This window comes from Salvelinus namaycush, chromosome 13 (genome assembly GCF_016432855.1).
Source record: "Salvelinus namaycush isolate Seneca chromosome 13, SaNama_1.0, whole genome shotgun sequence".
NCBI lineage: Eukaryota > Metazoa > Chordata > Actinopteri > Salmoniformes > Salmonidae > Salvelinus > Salvelinus namaycush.
The window spans coordinates 16268873-16291166 of record NC_052319.1 but is presented as its reverse complement, the minus strand read 5'-3'; the positions used below and the strand labels follow the sequence as shown (position 1 = coordinate 16291166).

The window sequence follows — 22294 nt, the reverse complement described above, 5'->3', positions numbered from 1 at the left end:
AGGCTTACAGGCCTATATTTAATAGTTTTTTGTTCAATGGCTCTAAATATCTTATACATTGCCAATGACCAATGTCCAAAAAAGAATGTTGCTCTCAAAATCTCTATATAAAATGTATTCATCCGTGGGGATCTGTGGTACCTTAATGATAAGATGAATACATTTGTTTTGAAATGCAAATTGTGTTGTCAATTAGCATAGATTTGCTAGTTCCCCAAGCTATTGAGAATCTTTGTTAGATAAATTAGGCTTGATTTACATAAGAGCTCCATTTAGCTTCTGACTAATGCTCAAAGTGATAAGCTTGAGTGCAATACTCCCAAGATTTGCAGTGCGTGCAACATGTGAGACTGATTATTAGACAGATACAATGTCTTGGTGGAGTGGTGATGGGAGTGGCTCACACCCCTCCCCATCTGTTTGTCAGTTCTACAGCAGATGCAAGAAGTGATTAGGATATTTGACCAAATCTCATTTGTAGAATGCCTATATCACATGTGATATCACTGACACGTCTCTTCTATCTCTTCCAGCTTACAAGCTTTGCTGTTATTGCAGACTGATTCTTCTAATCCCTGCAATCATGTCCTAGGCTGTTAATTTCTTCCATGTAGAACAAAAAAAACATTGACAGTAGCCCCCATTCATTTCGTCATTTCAAACTACATTAACCAACAGGTCCTTGTTTCTATGGTGGGCTCACCTGTGACTTTCCCCAAAGTCAGCGATTTGATGGAGATTAACTCTGCGTCTGATGACAGGCTGTACTTTAGGTTCATGTCCTTGTCCATCTAGTAGAGTGGGAGAGGGAAAAGGGACAAGGAGGTGTGAAGAACACATTCAACCATATACAGTATACTTGGTTAATCCAACACATTGGTTAGTGTTAGCTACTGTAAAAACATTTTTCCCAACAAGGTATTTGCTCATGGTGACCAAGTACAGTGCAGTTCCTCTCTCTGCTCACATGTCATCTTTTTATATAGCCCCAACTGTTTGAATACAACTTGTACATATCCTCTATACTCCCCTGCTCCTCACTCTGTTCACTCCCCTGCTCCTCACTCTCTTCACTCCCCTGCTCCTCACTCTCTTCACTCCCCTGCTCCTCACTCTCTTCACTCCCCTGCTCCTCACTCTCTTCACTCCCCTGCTCCTCACTCTCTTCACTCCCCTGCTCCTCACTCTCTTCACTCACCTGCTCCTCACTCTCTTCACTCACCTGCTCCTCACTCTCTTCATTCTCCTGCTCCTCACTCTCTTCACTCCCCTGCTCCTCACTTACTTCACTCACCTGCTCCTCACTCTCTTCACTCCCATGCTCCTCACTCTCCTGCTCCTCACTCTCTTCACTCCCCTGCTTCTCATTCTCTTCACTCTCCTGCTCCTCACTCTCTTCACTCCCCTGCTCCTCACTCTCTTCACTCCCCTGCTCCTCACTCTCTTCACTCCCCTCTTCCTCACTCTCTTCACTCCCCTGCTCCTCACTCTCTTCACTCTCCTGCTCCTCACTCTCTTCACTCCCCTGCTCCTCACTTACTTCACTCACCTGCTCCTCACTCTCTTCACTACCCTGCTCCTCACTCTCTTCACTCCCCTGCTCCTCACTCTCTTCACTCTCCTGCATCTACATTTCCTTTTGACTCATGCAAATGTTAACATCCCATATGTTTATACATCCCCCTTCTTTCACCTGTAGGTAGACATCTTTCCCCTGACGGTGGATTCTGATACGATGGAGGCGTCTATCTGCCAGGCTGCTAGGGCTGGGGCTGAACACATCTGGCTTTCTGTCCACATGGAGACGGTACCAGATCTGGAGACTCCCTGTTGATCACAACACAAACTGGGTTAAACTGTCAATTCAGTGGTATGAATCCTACCTTGATAATCCTACCTTATTTATTGTAGTGAAAAATGAGTAGAGGGGTCCATACCGTTGCGTGCCAGGATGACTGCTATGTACTGCTGGCTGAAGGTGCTGACAGTGAGCAGCATGGCAGGGCTTTGTGTGGTCATGAAGCTGAAAGCCATGTTCTCTCTGGCCCTGCCACTCTCTCTGTAGTCACTGGAGGACTTGGAGCTCCTGTTCTGCATCACAGAGAAAGGCTCCTGGAAGGTGTAGGTCACTGACGATTCTCTGTCAAATGAAACAGACACCTCTGCACGGACACAGAGAGAGAAGATGGGTTAGGTACTGCATTATATCATGGTGATAGTCCAGCACAATGTGGTCACCTTTTACTTGAGGACAGCCTCAGCCCCAGGGCCAGCAGCATTTATAATATCTGCCGTTCGGTTAATATGAAATAAGTCCCCCCCCACACTCCATGGAAGTGGGAATGAATCAAAATGGGACTACTGTAATTCAGACCAGTGGAATATTTCAGGCGGGTCTGCTCCCTGATAATGGAGGCCTAGATTAGTGTGAATGTGAGAGCCGGATCCTCTTAGACAGACCAGAGACAGCAGAGCAGTCATCTCATCCTCTCCCTCTTTGATCTCTTTTCCAATCTGCACTCTGAATGCCACTGATCTCAGCACCTCTACTCCAAAACTTCAAGAGTAAAAATGAACGTCATCAGGACTGAAGCAGCCTAAGATCTTTGCTGCAGTTGAATATTTCACTAGAAAACACAAAATATTCAATGTTTTCACCTCTGTCCAATCAAAAACGCATCTTTCGACCAATGGGTAAAATAATACAGTATGTTTAATTGTATAGATACTCCTACGGAAACCAATGGTCCAAACCTCATGTTTCTATCATAACCCGTTAAAACTTTTTTGGAATTTTTACCGTTGTAGGACGGCCAAGATTAGAATGACTAAATCAATGGAGCCCAGAGAAAACAATGTGGTAAAAGATCTGGAAAATACCATTGCGTCAGCTAGACTGGATGCTGTGAGAGAATTAAGGCAAACTTACAGGTTCACCATTGAACTCGTCATCTTTCTTCTCGAATCCGGAGGACATAAAACAATATAGAGGTAAGACAGATATCGAATTTGAGACATGACATTTCCTATTTTAGTGTACACTTTTCATATTAATGCGAAATTCCTGTATTTTTTTTAAATATTTCTCAGAAAAACAAGCATATCTCTGTGAAATGTCAACGAAGCACTGAGTGAACCGCAAGATTTTTATTTTGAAAGCATTTTACATTTAATTCAGCTCCTGTCATGTTAATGTTGCTTTTTGTGACCCGCGGAAACAACTTTGCAGAAGACCACCACAACATGTAAAATCTTCAAAAGTCGCTGGGAGAAGTGGCACTACTCTGTCAACATAGCTCGGTGCTTATTATTGGAAGTATTAGCTTACGATTCATAACATGAAGAATCATATTTGTCTTGGTAAAATGTATTTTATAACTTAAGGTGGACATCCTACTCTGAGCGATGTTAGATTTCTGTTAATGTAACACAATATTTTGCAACAGAGGGCTGTTGTGACATCTTACAGCTCTATGCTAATCAACATCCCCTGATTGCAGCCGATTGCACTTCACTATGGAACTTTTACACCCACATGTTAAAAATGATACTTTACAAACAGTGCATGTTTTGTGTGTATAATTGAAGTTACATGCTGCATGTTAGAATCATAGATTCGGTGTCAAAACAGCATCAGAATGATTAGATGAAAGTACATGTGTAACGGTAGTCCTCCTCCTCTTCATCCGAAGAGGAGGAGCATGGATTGAACCAAGGCGCAGCGTTTTGGAATGACATGATTTATTTAAGACACGACAAAACAACGAAGACAGAAAACGAACTATACTTGAATTAACTAACAAAATAACAAAACGAATGTAGACAGACCTGGACGGCGAACTTACATGAAACACGAAGAACGCAATAACAGGAAAACTGACTACACAAAAACCGAACGAACAAACATACCGAGAACAGTCCCGTGTGGCGTAACATACAGACACTGACACAGGAGACAACCACCCACAAACAAACAGTGTGAAAACACCTACCTTAATATGACTCCCAATCAGAGGAAATGAAAAACACCTGCCTCTAATTGAGAGCCATATTAGGTACCCATTAACCAACATAGAAACAGAAAACATAGACTGCCCACCCAAACTCACGTCCTGACCAACTAACACATACAAAAACTAACAGAAAACAGGTCAGGAACGTGACATAACCCCCCCCTTAAGGTGCGAACTCCGGGCGCACCAGCACAAAGTCTAGGGGAGGGTCTGGGTGGGCATCTGACCACGGTGGTGGCTCAGGCTCAGGGCGAGGTCCCCACCCCACCATAGTCAATCCCAGCTTACATCTCCCCCTTAGAATGACCACCCTCTCTCTCCACCCACCTAATATAAGGGGCAACACCAAGACAAGGTAGCTCAGGACAGCGAGGTAGGTCGAGATAGAGAGGTAGCTCAGGATAGAGAGGTAGCTCAGGATAGAGAGATAGCTCAGGATAGAGGGGCAACTCCGGACTGAAAGGCAGCTCCGGACAGAGAGACAGCTCTGGACTGAGGGGCAGTTCTGGATACATGGCAGCTCCGGACTGAGGGACAGCTCATGGTTGGCTGACGGCTCTGGACGCTCATGGCTGGCTGACGGCTCTGGACGCTCATGGCTCGCTGACGGCTCTGGACGCTCATGGCTGGCTGACGGCTCTGGCAGATCCTGTCTGGTTGGCGGCTCTGGCAGATCCTGTCTGGTTGGCGGCTCTGGCAGATCCTGTCTGGTTGGCGGCTCTGGCAGATCCTGACTGACGAATGGCTCTAGCGGCTCCTGACTGACTAACGGCTCTGACGGCTCGGGACAGACGGGCGGCTCTAATGGCTCGGGACAGACGGATGGCTCAGACGGCGCTGGGGAGACGGATGGCTCAGATGGCGCTGGGGAGACGGATGGCTCAGACGGCGCTGGGGAGACGGATGGCTCAGATGGCGCTGAGGAGACGGATGGCTCAGATGGCGCTGCGGAGACGGATGGCTCAGACTGATCCTGTCTGGCGGAAGGCTTTGGCTGCTCCTGTCTGGCGGAAGGCTCTAGCGGCTCCTGTCTGGCGGAAGGCTCTGTAGGCTCATGGCAGACGGGCGGCTTTGCAGGCTCATGGCAGACGGGCGGCTTTGCAGGCTCAATACAGACGGGCAGTTCATGCGGCGCTTGGCAGACGGACAGTTCAGGCGCCGTTGGGCAGACGGCAGACTCTGGCCGGCTGAGACGCACTGTAGGCCTGGTACGTGGTGCCGGAACTGGAGGCACCGGACTGGAGACACGCACTTCAAGCCTAGTGCGGGGAGCAGGGACAGGGCACACTGACCTCTCGAAGCGCACTATAGGCCTGGTGCGTGGTACCGGCACTGGTGGCACCGGGCTGAGTGCACGCACATCAGGACGAGTACGGGGAGAAGGAACAGTGCGTACAGGGCTCTGGAGACGCACAGGAGGCTTAGTGCGTGGTGCCGGAACTGGAGGCACTGGGCTGGAGACACGCACCATAGGGAGAGTGCGTGGAGGAGGAACAGGGCTCTGGAGACGCACTGGAAGCCTGGTGCGTAGTGTAGGCACTGGTGGTACTGGGCTAGGGCGGGGAGGTAGCGCCGGAAATACCGGACCGTGCAAGTGTACTGGCTCCCTTGAGCATTGAGCCTGCCCAACCTTACCTGGTTGAATGCTCCCCGTCGCCCGACCAGTGCGGGGAGGTGGAATAACCCGCACCGGGCTATGTAGGCGAACCGGGGACACCATGCGTAAGGCTGGTGCCATGTAAGCCGGCCCGAGGAGACGCACTGGAGACCAGACGCGTTGAGCCGGCATCATGGCACCTGGCTCAATGCCCAATCTAGCCCTACCAGTGCGGGGAGGTGGAATAACCCGCACCGGGCTATGCACACGTACAGGAGGCGCTCTACTGCGTAACACGGCGTCTGCCCGTACTCCCGCTCTCCACGGTTAGCCTGGGAAGTGGGCGCAGGTCTCCTACCTGCCCTTGGCCCACTACCTCTTAGCCCCCCCCCAAGAAATTTTTGGGGTTTCTTCACGGGCTTCCGTGCTAGCCGCGTACCTTCATAAATCCGGTTTTGAGCTTCATTCTCCGGTTTCCAGCCACGTCTCTTTGCTGCCTCCTCATACCACCGCTCCTGGGCTCGCGCTGCCTCCTCACGAGCGTGGCGATATTCCCCAATGTGCGCCCAGTGTCCTTTTCCCTCCAATATTTCATCCCATGTCCAGGATTCCTGTGTAGCAGGCCACTGCTCGAATTCACGCCGCTTGGTTCTGGATCGGTGGGTGGTTCTGTAACGGTAGTCCTCCTCCTCTTCATCCGAAGAGGAGGAGCATGGATTGAACCAAGGCGCAGCGTTTTGGAATGACATGATTTATTTAAGACACGACAAAACAACGAAGACAGAAAACGAACTATACTTGAATTAACTAACAAAATAACAAAACGAATGTAGACAGACCTGGACGACGAACTTACATGAAACACGAAGAACGCAATAACAGGAAAACTGACTACACAAAAACCGAACGAACAAACATACCGAGAACAGTCCCGTGTGGAGTAACATACAGACACTGACACAGGAGACAACCACCCACAAACAAACAGTGTGAAAACACCTACCTTAATATGACTCCCAATCAGAGGAAATGAAAAACACCTGCCTCTAATTGAGAGCCATATTAGGTACCCATTAACCAACATAGAAACAGAAAACATAGACTGCCCACCCAAACTCACGTCCTGACCAACTAACACATACAAAAACTAACAGAAAACAGGTCAGGAACGTGACAACATGACAGCTAAATTAACCCCCGAGGTTAATCTCTATGATGAAGTTACTATAAGATTCACACCTTCCTTGCAGGAGGGTCCCCCGTAAGCAGACTGTGAGCAGTCACAGACGTAGCCGCTGTTCTTCTCAATGCACCTCCCTCTGTTGTGGCAGAGACTGCTGGAGCCGCTGCAGTGGCCGGGGCAGCCGACGCTTACCCCCGGGGTCATCTTAGCCCGCTCCTCCAGGTTAAAGGTCATGCTGTTTATAGTCAGAGTTCTGATGCATCCCAGGAAGCCCCTCTGCCTGGCCGCTGTTCCCCCTGGAGGAGAGACCACAGGTTATAACTAATTAATATGGCTTTTCAGTGTTCTAATATGTATACCCAGCTGGCTGGTGTGTTTATGGACATATTAAATCAATCCCTATCCCAGTCTGCTGTTCCCACATACTTCAAGAGGGCCACCATTGTTTCTGTTCCCAAGAAAGCTAAGGTAACTGAGCTAAACGACTATCGCCCCGTAGCACTCACTTCTGTCATCATGAAGTGGTTTGAGAGACTAGTCAAGGATCATATCACCTCCACCCTACCAGACACCCTAGACCCACTCCAATTTGCTTACCGCCCCAATAGGTCCACAGACGACGCAATCGCAATCACACTGCACACTGTCCTAACCCATCTGGACAAGAGGAATACCTATGTAAGAATGCTGTTCATCGACTACAGCTCAGCATTTAACACCAAAGTACCCTCCAAACTCGTCATAAAGCTTGAGACCCTGGGTCTCAACCTCGCCCTGTTTAACTGGGTCCTGGACTTCCTGACGGGCTGCCCCCAGGTGGTGAGGGTAGGAAACAACATCTCCACCCCGCTGATCCTCAACACTGGGGCCCTACAAGGGTGCGTTCTCAGCCCTCCCCTGTACTCCCTGTTCACCCATGACTGCGTGGCCATGCACGCCTCCAACTCAGTTTGCAGTTTGCAGATGACACTACAGTGGTAGGCTTGATTACCAACAACAACGGGATGGCCTACAGGGAGGAGGTGAGGGCCCTCGGAGTGTGGTGTCAGTAAAACAACCCCACACTCAACGTCAACAAAAGAAAGGAGATGATCGTGGACTTCAGGAAACAGCAGAGGGAGCAGAGAGCAGAGGGAGCACCCCCCATCCACATCGATGGGACAGTAGTGGAGAAGGTGGAAAGTTTTAAGTTCCTCGGCATACACATCGCGGACAAACTGAAATGGTCCACCCACACAGACAGCGTGGTGAAGAAGGCGCAACAGCGCCTCTTCAACCTCAGGAGGCTGAAGAAATTTGGCTTGTCACCAAAAACACTCACAAACTTTTACAGATGCACAATCGAGAGCATCCTGTTGGGCTGTATCACCGCCTGGTATAGCAACTGCTCCGCCCACAACCGCAAGGCTCTCCAGAAGGTAGTGAGGTCTGCACAATGCATCACCGGGGGCAAACTACCTGCCCTCCAAGACACCTACACCACCCGATGTCACAGGAAGGCCAAAAAGATCATCAAGGACAACAACCACCCGAGCCACTGCCTGTTCACCCCGCTATCATCCAGAAGGCGAGGTCAGTACAGGTGCATCAAAGCTGGGACCGAGAGACTGAAAAACAGCTTCTATCTCAAGGCCATCAGACTGTTAAACAGCCATCACTAACATTGAGTGGCTGCTGCCAACATACTGACTCAAATCTCTAGCCACTTTAATAATTAAAAATTGGATGTAATAAATGTATCACTAGTCACTTTAAACAATGCCACTTTATATCATGTTAACATACCCTACATTACTCATCTCATATGTATATACTGTACTCTAAACCATCTACTGCATCTTGCCTATGCCGTTCGGCCATCGCTCATCCATATATTTATATGTACATATTCTTATTCCTTCCTTTACTCGTGTGTATAAGGTAGTTGTTGTGAAATTGTTAGATTACTTGTTAGATATTACTGCATGGTCGGAACTAGACGCACAAGCATTTCGCTACACTCGCATTAACATCTGCTAACCATGTGTATGTGACCAATACAATTTGATTTGATTTGATTTATAACTGCTCTATGTACACATTAATCCACAGAGGGGCTGTTCACTCTATCCCTACCCACAAACAGCTGGCTGTTGAGCCGGAGGCGGAGGTGTCTGTCAGACGGGGCTTCCAGGAAGCGCAGGGGCAGCTGGTCCACGTGCAGAGAAGCCTCCTTCACGCTGCGCTCCGCTCTCAGATAGTGCCACTGCCTGTCATTCAGGGGCACGTGGGACTTAACGGCCAAGACCACTGGCCCGTTTCCCACATCAAAGGAGAACGTCACCACAGAGGGAGCTGAGAAAACAAATTGGGACACAAGCTAACAGTCAGTCAGGTTAGCATTGAATCTGAGACTCCTCTTTTATATGATACACAATTTGTTTTATGTCGATGGCATGCAATGTGATGCATTGAGACTTGGAAGGCTTTGATGACCTGTATGGTTTTATGTAGGGCAGTGTTGACAGCTTGTCAATACTTCTAAATGCGCCTCACATTTCAGAAGCTGCCGTTTTTTCAGTGCTGCAAATGTCCTGTGAGAGAATGGACTCTTACAAAAGAGCTAAAGAGAAGCTTTTTTCAGATGCATTTTGAGCCCAACAACTAAGTTGTCCTCCTCTTTATGCTCTTTAGTACATTCACAATGTAGTTTGACCATTCTTTTCTTCAGCAGTTACTTCTATATTCAGTGAGGATATTTTGATTGTATGGTTACTGCAGCAAGTGCTATTAGAGGTTAATTTGACAGCTTGATATTAGAGCACTGTGTGTGTCATTAGGATTACATTATGCAGTGCAGGTCAGGTCAGGTCAGGAGTGGCATGTTGCAAAAAAAATGTTTCAACTGCATGTCAAATGTAGGCTACTGTAGCTGGGAAGTGCTTTCATCAGAAAATAGAATCTTGATGATTTAACACTGCTGGCCTCCTCCAAATGGATTTTGGTGTGTGTGTGTGGGGGGGGGGGGGGGGGGGGGGGGGGGCATGTGTGTGGGGCCTACAGACTCACAGCTGAGCTCTAGCCTGATGAAGTGCTTGAGGCCCAGGTTCTCCAGAAAGACCCCTGATGGGACGCTGGTCTTGAAGTAGAAGGAGATGTCAGCACTGAGCTCTGCCTGGAGGGTTGGGAAGTGCAGGTAGGATGACTCCTGGTAGAAGGACGCCGCATTCCACACAGACTCTAGAAAACAGGAAATAGACAATTCTTCTTAGATGAAAGTCTTGACTCATAATAAGGATACAGCGATGAGTGAAAAAGGGTTTATGTCTTGGAACTAAGTGGAGCGTTTGAACATACTCAATATTTAATCAGCATTTGGCCTGGAAAAGGATGCCCAAAGGGACCATCTGTAACAATTTTTTTTTTTTACAAAACAGAAGAGTTCACCTACTGTCACCATAACAACGCAGTGGGCCGATTCTGTAGAGCGCCTCAGAGCCTGTTCTGTTGGTGTCTCCAATCACGATCTCACTCACTGGTAAGTGCTCTTTGTAGGAGAGGACTCCTGTGTCATTAGCCCTGCAATACAGAGAGAGAGAGAGAAGCCTCTTCAATTCACAACAGATAAACTAATCCATTCCTCAGTCAGCATTGCCTGGAACTTTAGAGTAAACACTATAAAGATGGGGTGATCTATCAAGGTGTGGACGGGTGCCCCAGGAGATATGCAAATGAGGTTCCCCAAATGCAAAATTGCACAGGGACACACTGGGTGAGAATAAATGTAGGCAACGTAATTCAAGTTAAAGATAAAGTATGTAATAAAGAACATCATGATAAGATCTGCAGTTGAAACCTAATATGTTTTTGATAGTAATTTACACCTTCATATAGTCATTTTTGCATTTCAGCTGTTGAATTGTGATAGAAATATCCCTGTATTCAAAGTTCTATATAAATATATATTTTTAGATAATAATGGTCACTAGACAAACCCAAAGGCCTGTCGAGCATATTCATTAATGAACAGCCTAGAGATACACAAGAGCCATATTTTCATTGTTACCATGAGTCTGTGTCGGCATCACAGTTGCAGAAGTAGTTCATGTCCATGCAGTTTTCCTCCAGGCTGCAGGAACACTGCTGAACCCCCGGCAGGAAGCCTCCCCAGTAAGTCCGTCTCTCTCCACCCTGGTCCACCCACCAGGACAATGGGGTACCATCTACAGCAGAGCACAACATAGTTCATACAAAAAGAAGCAATTATAGCAATGCAGTAAATGAAAAATATATATAAATATAGAAAACAGGCAACTAAGAGAAAAAGCTTTACAGTAGCTAGTTATACAGTTAGTTCAAAAGTATAACTACTGGATCAGATAGACTAGCCAGATGCTTAGAAAAAATGCCAACATTTTAGCAATGAAATCCTTGGAATACACAATGTCATCCGTATTCAAATATTCCAATACCCTGCTGGTCAGTGAGACTCAGACAAATCCTATTAGAAACCAGCTAATAATCCAGGGGTTATCTCTGCAGTATGGCTATCTGCACAGTGACTGTGATTAGAGCCATTGGCATCTGTTGGCATCCCATGGCATTGTGTCAATGAACCCTCAGCGATGCCAGTCAGACAGGCAGGGCTCATTTCCTGGAGCATCTGTAAGTGGCCCTGCTACAGCCATCCATCAGACAATATGACTCTGCATTAGAGACACCGCAGGCCTGCAGAGAGCAGCCCCTCGGCTCTCAGCACAGCGATAGGCTACTATCAACACATCTGCATTGTGCATTGCGGATTCGTGATGTTGCATGCTAAACCTGCATACATTATATACGCCCTCTCATTGAACTTAATCTGCAAGAGGTCTTAAAATAAACTGCAGTACAATATTGACAGTAACAGTGTCTGTTATGGCACAAGTGTTGCTTGCTTATTTAGTCCGAATAGGTCCCAGTGTTGGGCAAGCATTTGAAAGCACATCAATACTAGACAAATTAGTGGTTGTTTATTGTTTTGTTTTTGTGGTCATGACAAAGAATGTGCAAATGTGAATCCTTAGTATTCAAACTGCACGTTGACAGATAATGAAACAGTAATATGAAAAGAGAAGACGAGGTAAAATGACATTGTCATCGTGGATGGTAATTGGTATTTTCTTGTCATATTACAAGCTGCAGCTGTTGTCTGTGCCCAACACTACAGCCACATAATTAAACAAATGAAAATGACAATTAAACAAATTAATAACAATAATCAAACATATTAAACTAAAGGGAACCATATTCCATGAATTGGTGTAGGTTACGCATGCATGACGCTGTGGTGTCTGAGTTTAAAAAAAAGCCACTTTTTAATCATGTAAATTTACATAATCCATGGGCCAACTTGGTCTAATAATAAACAATTAGTGAATTGCTATTCATTGAACAGCTGAGAGACATGGTGTGTATGACAGAGGGGCTGAACATCATTCATCTTCTATAGAGAATATCTGTGTTCAAGCACGACAGCCAGCAGAAACAACCTATTGATGTTCCATCTGACACTGTTCATATATAGCCCATACTCTTTTATTTTCTCTTTTGGATCCATTGTTATAATGAACTTGTTTGTTTGCACGCACATGACAGCCAGGGAATCAGGGAATTCAGCACTTCATGAATGTTTCATGATTTAGGAGCAAATGTGGGATGTCTGGGAGACCGTTTGCTCCCAAAGCAATTGAAGATGAATGCTCAGAGACATGCTCGGCGGTAGCCTTTGAAGTTATTGCAAGATAACGGGAGAAATGGCTGAAGATGTACGGTTTATTCACACGCTCAGGTCAGAGTCAGGTTCATTCTCAGAATACTAACTATTTATATTAGGAAACAGGTCTGTCTGGGACCATGTCTAAGTTTGACGTCATAGAATGAACAGGGTGCTATCCCAACTCACCTCTAGTGTTGAAGAGGCGGGACTTCCTGCAGCCGTACATCACTTCCTGTCGACACTGCTCTGACCCGGCCACGAGGGCCATCAGTTGTTCAGGTGAGGCGCTGTAGTTGAACTTCATAACGTAGGGATTTTGGAGAGTAGAACCCTGGACCCTGACTGGATCTGTGCTGTTGTGGGTCACCACTGTCCACACCTTGTCTTCTACAAACAACATGGAACAAAACACATGTCAAACCTTAAGACATTTTGACGTGTAACATGCTGTACGGGCCTGAATACTCTCCGATTGCACTGTAATTCGCACTCTGGATGGCACTTTCAAGTGAATTGTCTGCTGTATGCTAACACCCTTATATAAAATCCTGACCTTCAATGCAAACACTTTTGTAATTGATTTATGATTTATTTGAAAAGGGAAATGTATCAATCATAAGCTGACGCATTTAATGTGTTGAAACATCATAATTATATTGAAAAAAATCCACCCTGCATTGATTAAGGCTCAAAATGTTTATGGCCCTCCTAAACTGGATCTGTGCTCCACCTTGGTCAGCCCATTCAACATTTTCTGGACACGCTACTGCAGTAATCCACAGATTTCCTGTAGGCTCTCTAACCAAGGGTTAATAGCTTGTGAGATTAATTGAGGTGAGGACTCCAATTCATTTCCATCCCCCCATTTTATGTATTATGGGGAATTCTGTGTTTACCTTGCCTGAGAGGAAATCCTATTCCACTTTGTGATTATTCACATCCCAGTTTGTCAAGCTGAGAGTTATTTACATCTCTAATGGATTCTTTAATTGAGGTCAACCTGAGGCAGCTCCATGTAAAATGATTAGGATTTGTGGCATAAAAAAAGGAAAATATATTGTGATCCTGAGCCAGACTATCAACAGTCAGCAGCAGCCAGCCACCTCCATAATGACTTAAATGTTGCATTAACCTCCGGAAAGGTCAGAGCTGTAAGCTCATGACAGCAAGGTGATGGATGTTGTCTCGTGTGCCAGCATCCAGGCATTGAGCTCTCATTCCTTTACTCTGTATGTGAAAAGTCTGAGCCCTGAAGGTGAAGACATGACACAGACTTGAATCAGAGCTCTGGTATTTTTTATGTGCGTTCACTTTTGAGATTGTGTCATTTTGCACACTTTTGCACAAATAATGTCTTATTTATAGCAGACATTTTGACAAATCTGTATTTGGAGCTATCATTGTAACCAGGGGCTGGTTCCATATCAAGTAACCCTAATGATTTTCCACTTGATAGCTTGGCTGTCAGTCATCAGTTGTGCTGTGGGCCAATGCAATGTGTCTGTAAGTGACTGAATCAGATCTTGTTTACTCTGCCTCTCCTCTGCCACGACCTCAGAGGTCTTGTGGGTTTCAGGGGAGTGCAGAGAGGTGATGACTGGGCTATGTGCCCCAGTGGCAGTTTACCTGTCATGTTGCAGTAGACCTGTGTCGGCCCCAGAGGTCCACTGCCGTCTGGATCAACAGAGAAGAAGCCTGAGGAGCTGCCAGTCAGCCTGTAGGCCTCACATGATGCCTCATAGATGGCTACAGACAAACACAGATATACTGTACATAATGCTCTAAAATGGCTGACAGAAATCTCAGTGAGGAAGTTAAAAACTAATTTAATGGATAGCATGTACATAATTGCACAGTGGCTGGTAAACATTTAGCAATAGCACTGAGTGGTCAAGCTCGAAAACACTGAGTGGTCAAGCTCTAAAACACTGAGTGATCCAGCTCTAAAACACAAAGACACGCACCTTCACAAAATATCAATATAATATATGGTAAATTAATATACATAAGTGACATACTTCATACAATTTGACCTTTTAATACTAATGTTGTAGCCTCCCCTGCTTTTCCCCATATTGCATATTTTAAATTGCACACATATGCATAACTTACTGTAGAAAAGGTAGCAAGCTAGACACCATTATGCATATAAAGACGATGTTCAAAGTAAGTGGCCACATTTTCATTCATGTGGTGCATATTCATGTCAAGGTACACTCCAACATGCAAGGACAACTGCATCCGCTGGCAAGTAAACAAGAAATCAGTATTCAGGAGCAGAGGGTTCTCGCACAAGGATTCTGAGCGCGCTCAGTGGTGAATATCAAAGGGGAGTCTGTGCATGTCTGGAGACGACAGATGAGAGGTGAAACTTCCATATTTTAAACTGAGGCTCTTGACATATAGCGAACAGGGTTTACCAGATTCCCAGGTAGCTATGCCAGGCAGAATACCAGGGGATTGATTACTATAGGGTCACTCTGGTATTGAACCATTGATGTTGTTAGCAACCCTTTTGAATTGCACTTTATAAGGATGGAACCACAGGGATAACAGTTCTATGTGATTGTGAGATTGTGTGCTGCATTTAAATACATTATATATCCTGGCTTGAGTTGGATTGTGCAGTATCATTGAGAACAAGTTTGAGAAAAGTGTGGGAAGTGTATAGTATACTGTAGGTATATATAAGTTGGAAGTCTAGATAACTCACAGTTGTGGCATGTGGCTCCAGTGTATCCTGTTCCAGAGCAGTCACAGTAGAAGGTGTTCCAGGACTGGGAACACTGCCCTCCATGTTCACAGAAGTTGGGCAGACATCTGGAGAGACAGCAGCAATATACACTATATATACAAAAGTATGTGGACACCCATTCAAATGAGTGGATTTGGCTATTTCAGCCACACCCGTTGCTGACAGGTGTATAAAATTGAGCACACAGCCATGCAATCTCCATAGACAAACATTGGCAGTAGAATGGCCTTACTGAAGAGCTCAGTGACTTTCAAGGTGGCACCGTCATAGGATGCCACCATCCCAACAAGTCAGTTCATCAAATTTTGGCCCTGCTAGAGTTGCCCCGGTTATTGTGAAGGGGAAACATCTAGGAGAAACAACGGCTCAGCTGTGAAGTGGTAGGCCACACAAGCTCACAGAATGGGAAAAATTGTCTGTCCTCGGTTGCAACACTCCCTATCGAGTTCCAAACTACCTATGGAAGCAACTTCAGCACAATAACTGTTTGTCAGGAGCTTCATGAAATGGGTTTCCATGGCCTAGCAACCGTACACAAGCCTAAAATCACCATGCACAATGCCAAGCGTCGGCTGGAGTTGTGTAAAGCTCGCTGCCATTGGACTCTGGAGCAGTGGAAACGTGTCCATCTGGCAGTCTGATGGATGAATCTGGGTTTGGCGGATGCCAGGAAAGCGCTACCTGCCCCAATGCATAGCGCCAACTGTAAAGTTTGGTGGAGGAGGAATAATGATGTGGGGCTGTTTTTCATGGTAAAGGCTAGGCCCCTTAGTTCCAGTGAAGGGAAATCTTGATAGTTCCACATACAATGACATTCTGTGCTTCAAACTTTGTGGAAACAGTATGGGGAAGGCCCTTTCCTGCTTCAGCATGACAATGGCACCATGCACAAAGCAAGGTGCATACAGAAAGGGTTTGTCAAGATCGGTGTGGAAAAACTTGACTGGTCTGCATAGAGCCCTGACCTCAACTCCATCGAACACCTTTGGGATGAATTGGAACGCTGTCTGCGAGCCAGGCCTAATCACCCACCATCAGTGCCGACCTCACTAATGCTCTTGTGGCTGAATGGAAGCAAGTCCCTGCAGCAATGGTCCAACATCTAGTGGAAAGCCTTCCCATAAAAGTGGAGGATGTTATAGTAGCAAAGGGGGGAATAACTCCATATTAATGCCCATGACTTTGGAATGAGATGTTCGACGAGCAGGTGTCCAAATACTTTTGATCAGTTATGTACAGTACATTCAGAAAGTATTCAGACCCCTTGACTTATTTAACAATTTGTTGTGTTACATCCTGAATTCAAAATATATTAAATATATTTTTTGCTCAACTATTTACACATGATATCCCATTTCAAAGTGAAATACAGAAATATCTCATTTACATAAATATTCAAACCCCTTTGCACTTAAACTCCAAATTGAGCTCAGGTGCATCTAATTTCCTTTGATCATCCTTGAAACGTCGCTACCACTTGATGTGGCCCAATTCAATTGTTTGGATATGATTTAGAAAGAAACACACCTGTGTCCCACAGTTGACAGTGCATGTCAGAGTAGAAACTATACCATAAAGTTCAAGGAACTGCCCGCAGATCTCCAAGATAGAATTGTGATGAGGTATATATCTGGGTAAGGGTATAAAACAATTTCTAGAGTGTTGAACATTTTCAAGAGCACAGTTGTCTTCATCATTGGGAAATAAAAAAAAATATGGAACTACCCAGACTCTGACTAAAGCTGTCCATCTGACCAAACTGAGCAACCGGGTAAGTAGGACATTGGTCAGGGAGATGCCCAATAACCCAATGACCACACTGACAGAACTACAGAGTTTCTTGGCTGAGATGGGAGAACCTGATAGAAGGACAACAGTCTCTACAGCATTTCACCAATCTGGGCTTTATAAGAAAGTGGACAGGCGGAAGCCACTCATGAGAAAAAGGCACATGACAGCATGCCTGGAGATTGCAAAAAGGCATGTGAAATACATTATTTTTTTTTTGTCCCATTAGCTGTTGCAAAAGCAGCAGCTACTCTTCCTGGGATCCACACAAAACATTAAACATGACATACTGTATTACAGAACATTAACAGACAAGAACAGCTCAATGAAAGAACTACATAAATAAATTAAAATGGCACACAGCCTATATATCAATGCATACACACAACATATCTGGGTCAAATAGGTGAGATGCGTTGTGCCGTGAGGTGTTGCTTTATCTGTTTTTTGAAACCAGGTTTGCTGTTCATTTTAGCAATATGAGATGGAAGGAAGTTCCATGCAATAATGGCTCTATATAATTCTGCACGCTTTCTTGAATTTGTTCTGGATTTGGGGACTGTGAAAAGACACCTGGTGGCATGTCTGATGGGGTAAGTTACTGTGTCAGAGCTGTGCGTAAGTTGACTATGCAAACAATTTGTAATGTATAGTATTTTTATTAGCCCTATGGTTACAATAAAGAGAAATACGTGCCATCCTGTTCTGGGCTAGCAGCAGCTTAATTAGGTTTTTCTTTGCAGCACTTGACCACATGACTGGACAATAATCAAGATAAGACAAAACTAGAGCCCGCAGGACTTTCTTTTGGAGTGTGGTGTCAAAAAAGCAGAGAATCTTTTATTGACAGACCTCTCCCCATCTTTACAACAATTGAATCAATATGTTTTGACCATGACAGTTTAGAATCTAAGGTCATTTAATTTAGTCTCCTCAACTTGTTCAACAGCCACACCACTCATTACCAGATTCATCTGAGGTCTAGAGCTTAGGGAATGTATTGTACCAAATACAATGCTCTTAGTTTTAGAGATGTTCCGGACCAGTTTATTACTGGCCACCCATTCCAAAACTGACTGCACTTAAACTTTTAGTCAAGTAGTATTTTACTGAGAGTCTTTTTTTATATTAAGTTTGACAATTGGGCACTTTTCCCACCACTTTTCAGTGTATACAAAGTGTAATATTGGGATGCAAACTCAAAATTGAATACATTTCAATTTGACATGGTACAGGTGTCTTCTTTTTTTAAGCCTATAGAAATGTGTGTGAGGTGTACTGTAAACACTCTGTGAGACCCTGATTTAGCCCACAGCAGTAAAAGGTTTACAGAGTTTGACAAAATCCGCAAGGAAGAATGGGAGAAAATCTCAAAATCCAGATGTGCAAAGCTAATACGGACATACCTAAGATGACTCAAAGCTGTAATCGCCGTCAAAGGTTCTTCTACAAAGTATTGACTCAGGGGTGTGAATACTTATGTAAATTATACATTTCTGGATTTCATTTTCAATACATTTGCAAAAAATTCTAAAAACATGTTTTCACTTTGTCACTAAGGGGTATTGTGTGTAGATGGGTGAGAGAGATAAAAATATGATTTAATCCATTTTGAATTCAGACAGTAACACAACAAAATGTGGAATAAGTCAAGGGGTATTAATACTAGGCCCTGTACATTACATTACTATGTATATACATATCTTTACTATGCATTAGCACATGTCAGGGTATTCATAGTGACAAAAGAAAACATAAATACATTTGAAAAGATGAACATTGATAAGGTAGAAAAAACATTGATGATATACACTAGTTCTTTGTTTTTTTAAATTAAAGACTTTTGTGCAGTGATAAACAGAAACAATCTCACAACATGATTGTGGAAATATCAGAGAAGGATAAAATGAGATTTGTTGGTAAAAGAATGAAAGTTATTTAAAAGCATAAGGACATATCTGTCTGTAGGGTAAAAAGGGAAAAAACAAGGTTTGTCTTTGTGTCAAAGCCTACTATCCTCAGCCTTTCATTATCTGTTAAGCAGACTCCCTTTTTCATTTCCTTGTCATTATCAAGGCACGGTCTGGCACCCGAGTACTCAAGAGGCGAGGCAAACACAGTTTGTGCATTTCCTTTGCCGTTGTTTATTTACGATTTACAAGGCCGCTCAGTAAATCCCAAATGAATTGAGTACCATTCCAACTCAAATTGTTGAGGCAAATGGTAAACAAACACTTGCCAGTACTGTGTGTTTAAAAAAGAAGCAGCATCAAGTCAAACCCAGAGCACGTATTTACAGGTTTTGAACACCCAGCGCTTCATGGAAATCCCTCTCCTAACCACACTTTCCTGATTAATAGTACCTTCCTCAAGCCTCCTTCAGTTTCACATAATTGCCCGGGTTTCAAGCGTGCATCTATAATTTCATACATTTTCATCTCTCTCCCATTAATTGCCATGGAGGAGAGTGACTGCGGCGTGGATAAGGTTGCAGGCCATGGTTTAATTACCGTAGAGCTATTTCTATTGATGTGTTCACGGCTGCCCTCACAGGTCATGAAATTACAGAAGCCGTGGCACAGAAGTGCACACTTGCAAAAAATGTAGTCATGGAGTTTGATTGGACACAAAGAAAAGTAGATTAACACTCGTAAAGGTTAATCTTCCAATCCTTTAATGAAGCATAGTTCTGGTCGTTACACAAAGACATGGCTCTGCGATGGACAATGAATTACAGTCCAATGAAGAGATTTATAGAACGGTGAACAATACTGAGCATAAACCTTGCCCCAACCATCTGGTCGCGCTAGTCTCTCTAAAATAAGGGATAAGGGGTAATATTGCATGGTTGTGAAATATACAAAACATTCTCTCGGTGTACATCTCTTTGTGGAAGGCTCATCGAGAGGCAGCCAATATAGGGCACCCAGACAGCTGTCACCTGTTTTGTTTTCATGCGAACCGTCTCATTCCGTCTTTTTACACATTTCCCATATTTCATGTCTTTTACTATCAGCCCTGTAGGGCTTATTCATCTGTTGTCTTCCACACACTCCAACAGCCTTTAAATCTACCGGTTAGCATTCCAAACAGAAGAATCAGGTATAGCTGCGATCTGACATCAGAGAAGTAGGATTCCCCTCAGGGTGAATACAAGAAGAAGCACCAACTCACCAAGTCCTTTGTTTGTCTCCTCCCTGTATGTGTTTCAGGTTTCCTCAACTTTGCCATGACATCTATTTAGCGTGTACTAATCCCACCCATCGGTCCCACAACAGAGTGGGGTAATGAGGGACAGAGAGGACGCCACACAGGTAGCAACTTGTTAGCGGGGCCCTTAGCCAGGATGATAGTGCTACAGTACCAGACTCCATTGCATGATCTAATTGGCAGAACCAGTCTGTAAGCCTATCTCTATTAGCTGACTTGTCAGCAACACTCAAGCATGGGCTGTGGTGGACAGAATAACCTCATCAACAAATAAAGACAGAACCTTTTAAATCTGTGTAGTTCGTCATCCAAACACATTTTGGGATTGGAGCCCCACCTAAAGGCTTACCTGTCATGGATGCTACATGTGTCAAACTGCAGTTCCTTGTAGTTTCCCAGCCGTCCTTGTTGCACCCGGTTCAGGTCCATGGGCTGGCTGTTGATGGAGATGAGACGCATGCACCCCTGGAACGCCAACGTGGGGTTCTCACAGCCTAAGATGTTCAGAGATGGACAACCTGTGACACAGATTGAACAAATGTTTCTAAATAATTGCATTTTCATCATTCAACATGTCCTGTATACATCTTCAGATAATGTCTTCAGATGCTGCAACAAGACCTGACCATCAAGTCCTGGTTTCATGAGATAGTGATGCAGACAAGACTCATTGCGTGAAACTGAAAGCGCGAACCACTGCTTTTAACCAGGGCAAGGTGACCGGAAACATGACCGAATACAAACATTGTAGCTATTCCCTCCGCAAGGCAATCAAACAAGCTAAGTCCCAGTATAGAGACAAAGTAGAGTCGCAATTCAACAGCTCAGACACAAGAGGTATGTGGCAGGGTCTACAGTCAATCACCGATTACAAAAAGAAAACCAGCCCCGTCGCGGACCAGGATGTCTTGCTCCCAGACAGACTAAATAACTTTTTTGCTCGCTTTGAGGACAATACAGTGCCACTGACACGGCCCGCTACCAAAACCTGCGGGCTCTCCTTCACTGCAGCCGAGGTGAGTAAAACATTTAAACGTGTTAACCCTCGCAAGGCTGCAGGCCCAGACGGCATTCCCAGCCGCGTCCTCAGAGCATGCGCAGACCAGCTGGCTGGTGTGTTTACGGACATATTCAATCAATCCTTATCCCAGTCTGCTGTTCCCACATGCTTCAAGAGGGCCACCATTGTTCCTGTTCCCAAGAAATCTAAGGTAACTGAGCTAAACGACTACCGTCCCGTAGCACTCACTTCCGTCATCATGAAGTGCTTTGAGAGACTAGTCAAGGACCATATCACCTCCACCCTACCTGACACCCTAGACCCACTCCAATTTGCTTACCGACCCAATAGGTCCACAGACGACGCAATCGCAACCACACTGCACACTGCCCTAACCCATCTGGACAAGAGGAATACCTATGTGAGAATCCTGTTCATCGACTACAGCTCAGCATTTAACACCAAAGTACCCTCCAAACTCGTCATCAAGCTCGAGACCCTGGGTCTCGACCCCGCCCTGTGCAACTGGGTCCTGGACTTCCTGACGGGCCGCCCCCAGGTGGTGAGGGTAGGTAACAACATCTCCACCCCGCTGATCCTCAACACTGGGGCCCCACAAGGGTGCGTTCTGAGCCCTCTCCTGTACTCCCTGTTCACCCACGACTGCGTGGCCATGCACGCCTCCAACTCAATCATCAAGTTTGCGGACGACACTACAGTGGTAGGCTTGATTACCAACAACGACGAGACGGCCTACAGGGAGGAGGTGAGGGCCCTCGGAGTGTGGTGTCAGGAAAATAACCTCACACTCAACGTCAACAAAACAAAGGAGATGATTGTGGACTTCAGGAAACAGCAGAGGGAGCACCCCCCTATCCACATCGACGGGACAGTAGTGGAGAAGGTGGAAAGTTTTAAGTTCCTCGGTGTACACATCACGGACAAACTGAATTGGTCCACCCACACAGACAGCGTTGTGAAGAAGGCGCAGCAGCGCCTCTTCAACCTCAG

At 45.2% G+C, this 22294-nt stretch overlaps 1 protein-coding gene across 1 annotated transcript in view; it reads right to left on the bottom strand.

The window, feature by feature from the left end:
- The window catches only part of LOC120057796 (contactin-associated protein-like 5), a 177057-nt gene that overhangs the window by 5721 nt on the left and 149042 nt on the right, over window positions 1-22294 (bottom strand). Inside the window, exons 10-21 of the mRNA XM_039006262.1 lie at window positions 20633-20801; window positions 15244-15350; window positions 14157-14276; window positions 12717-12917; window positions 10839-10995; window positions 10224-10351; window positions 9842-10012; window positions 8909-9127; window positions 6850-7089; window positions 1938-2162; window positions 1694-1827; window positions 704-791 (exon numbers count right to left, since the gene is read on the bottom strand). Coding sequence (XP_038862190.1) covers window positions 704-791; window positions 1694-1827; window positions 1938-2162; window positions 6850-7089; window positions 8909-9127; window positions 9842-10012; window positions 10224-10351; window positions 10839-10995; window positions 12717-12917; window positions 14157-14276; window positions 15244-15350; window positions 20633-20801 — 1959 coding nt within the window. The remainder of the gene's footprint in view (window positions 1-703; window positions 792-1693; window positions 1828-1937; window positions 2163-6849; window positions 7090-8908; window positions 9128-9841; window positions 10013-10223; window positions 10352-10838; window positions 10996-12716; window positions 12918-14156; window positions 14277-15243; window positions 15351-20632; window positions 20802-22294) is intronic.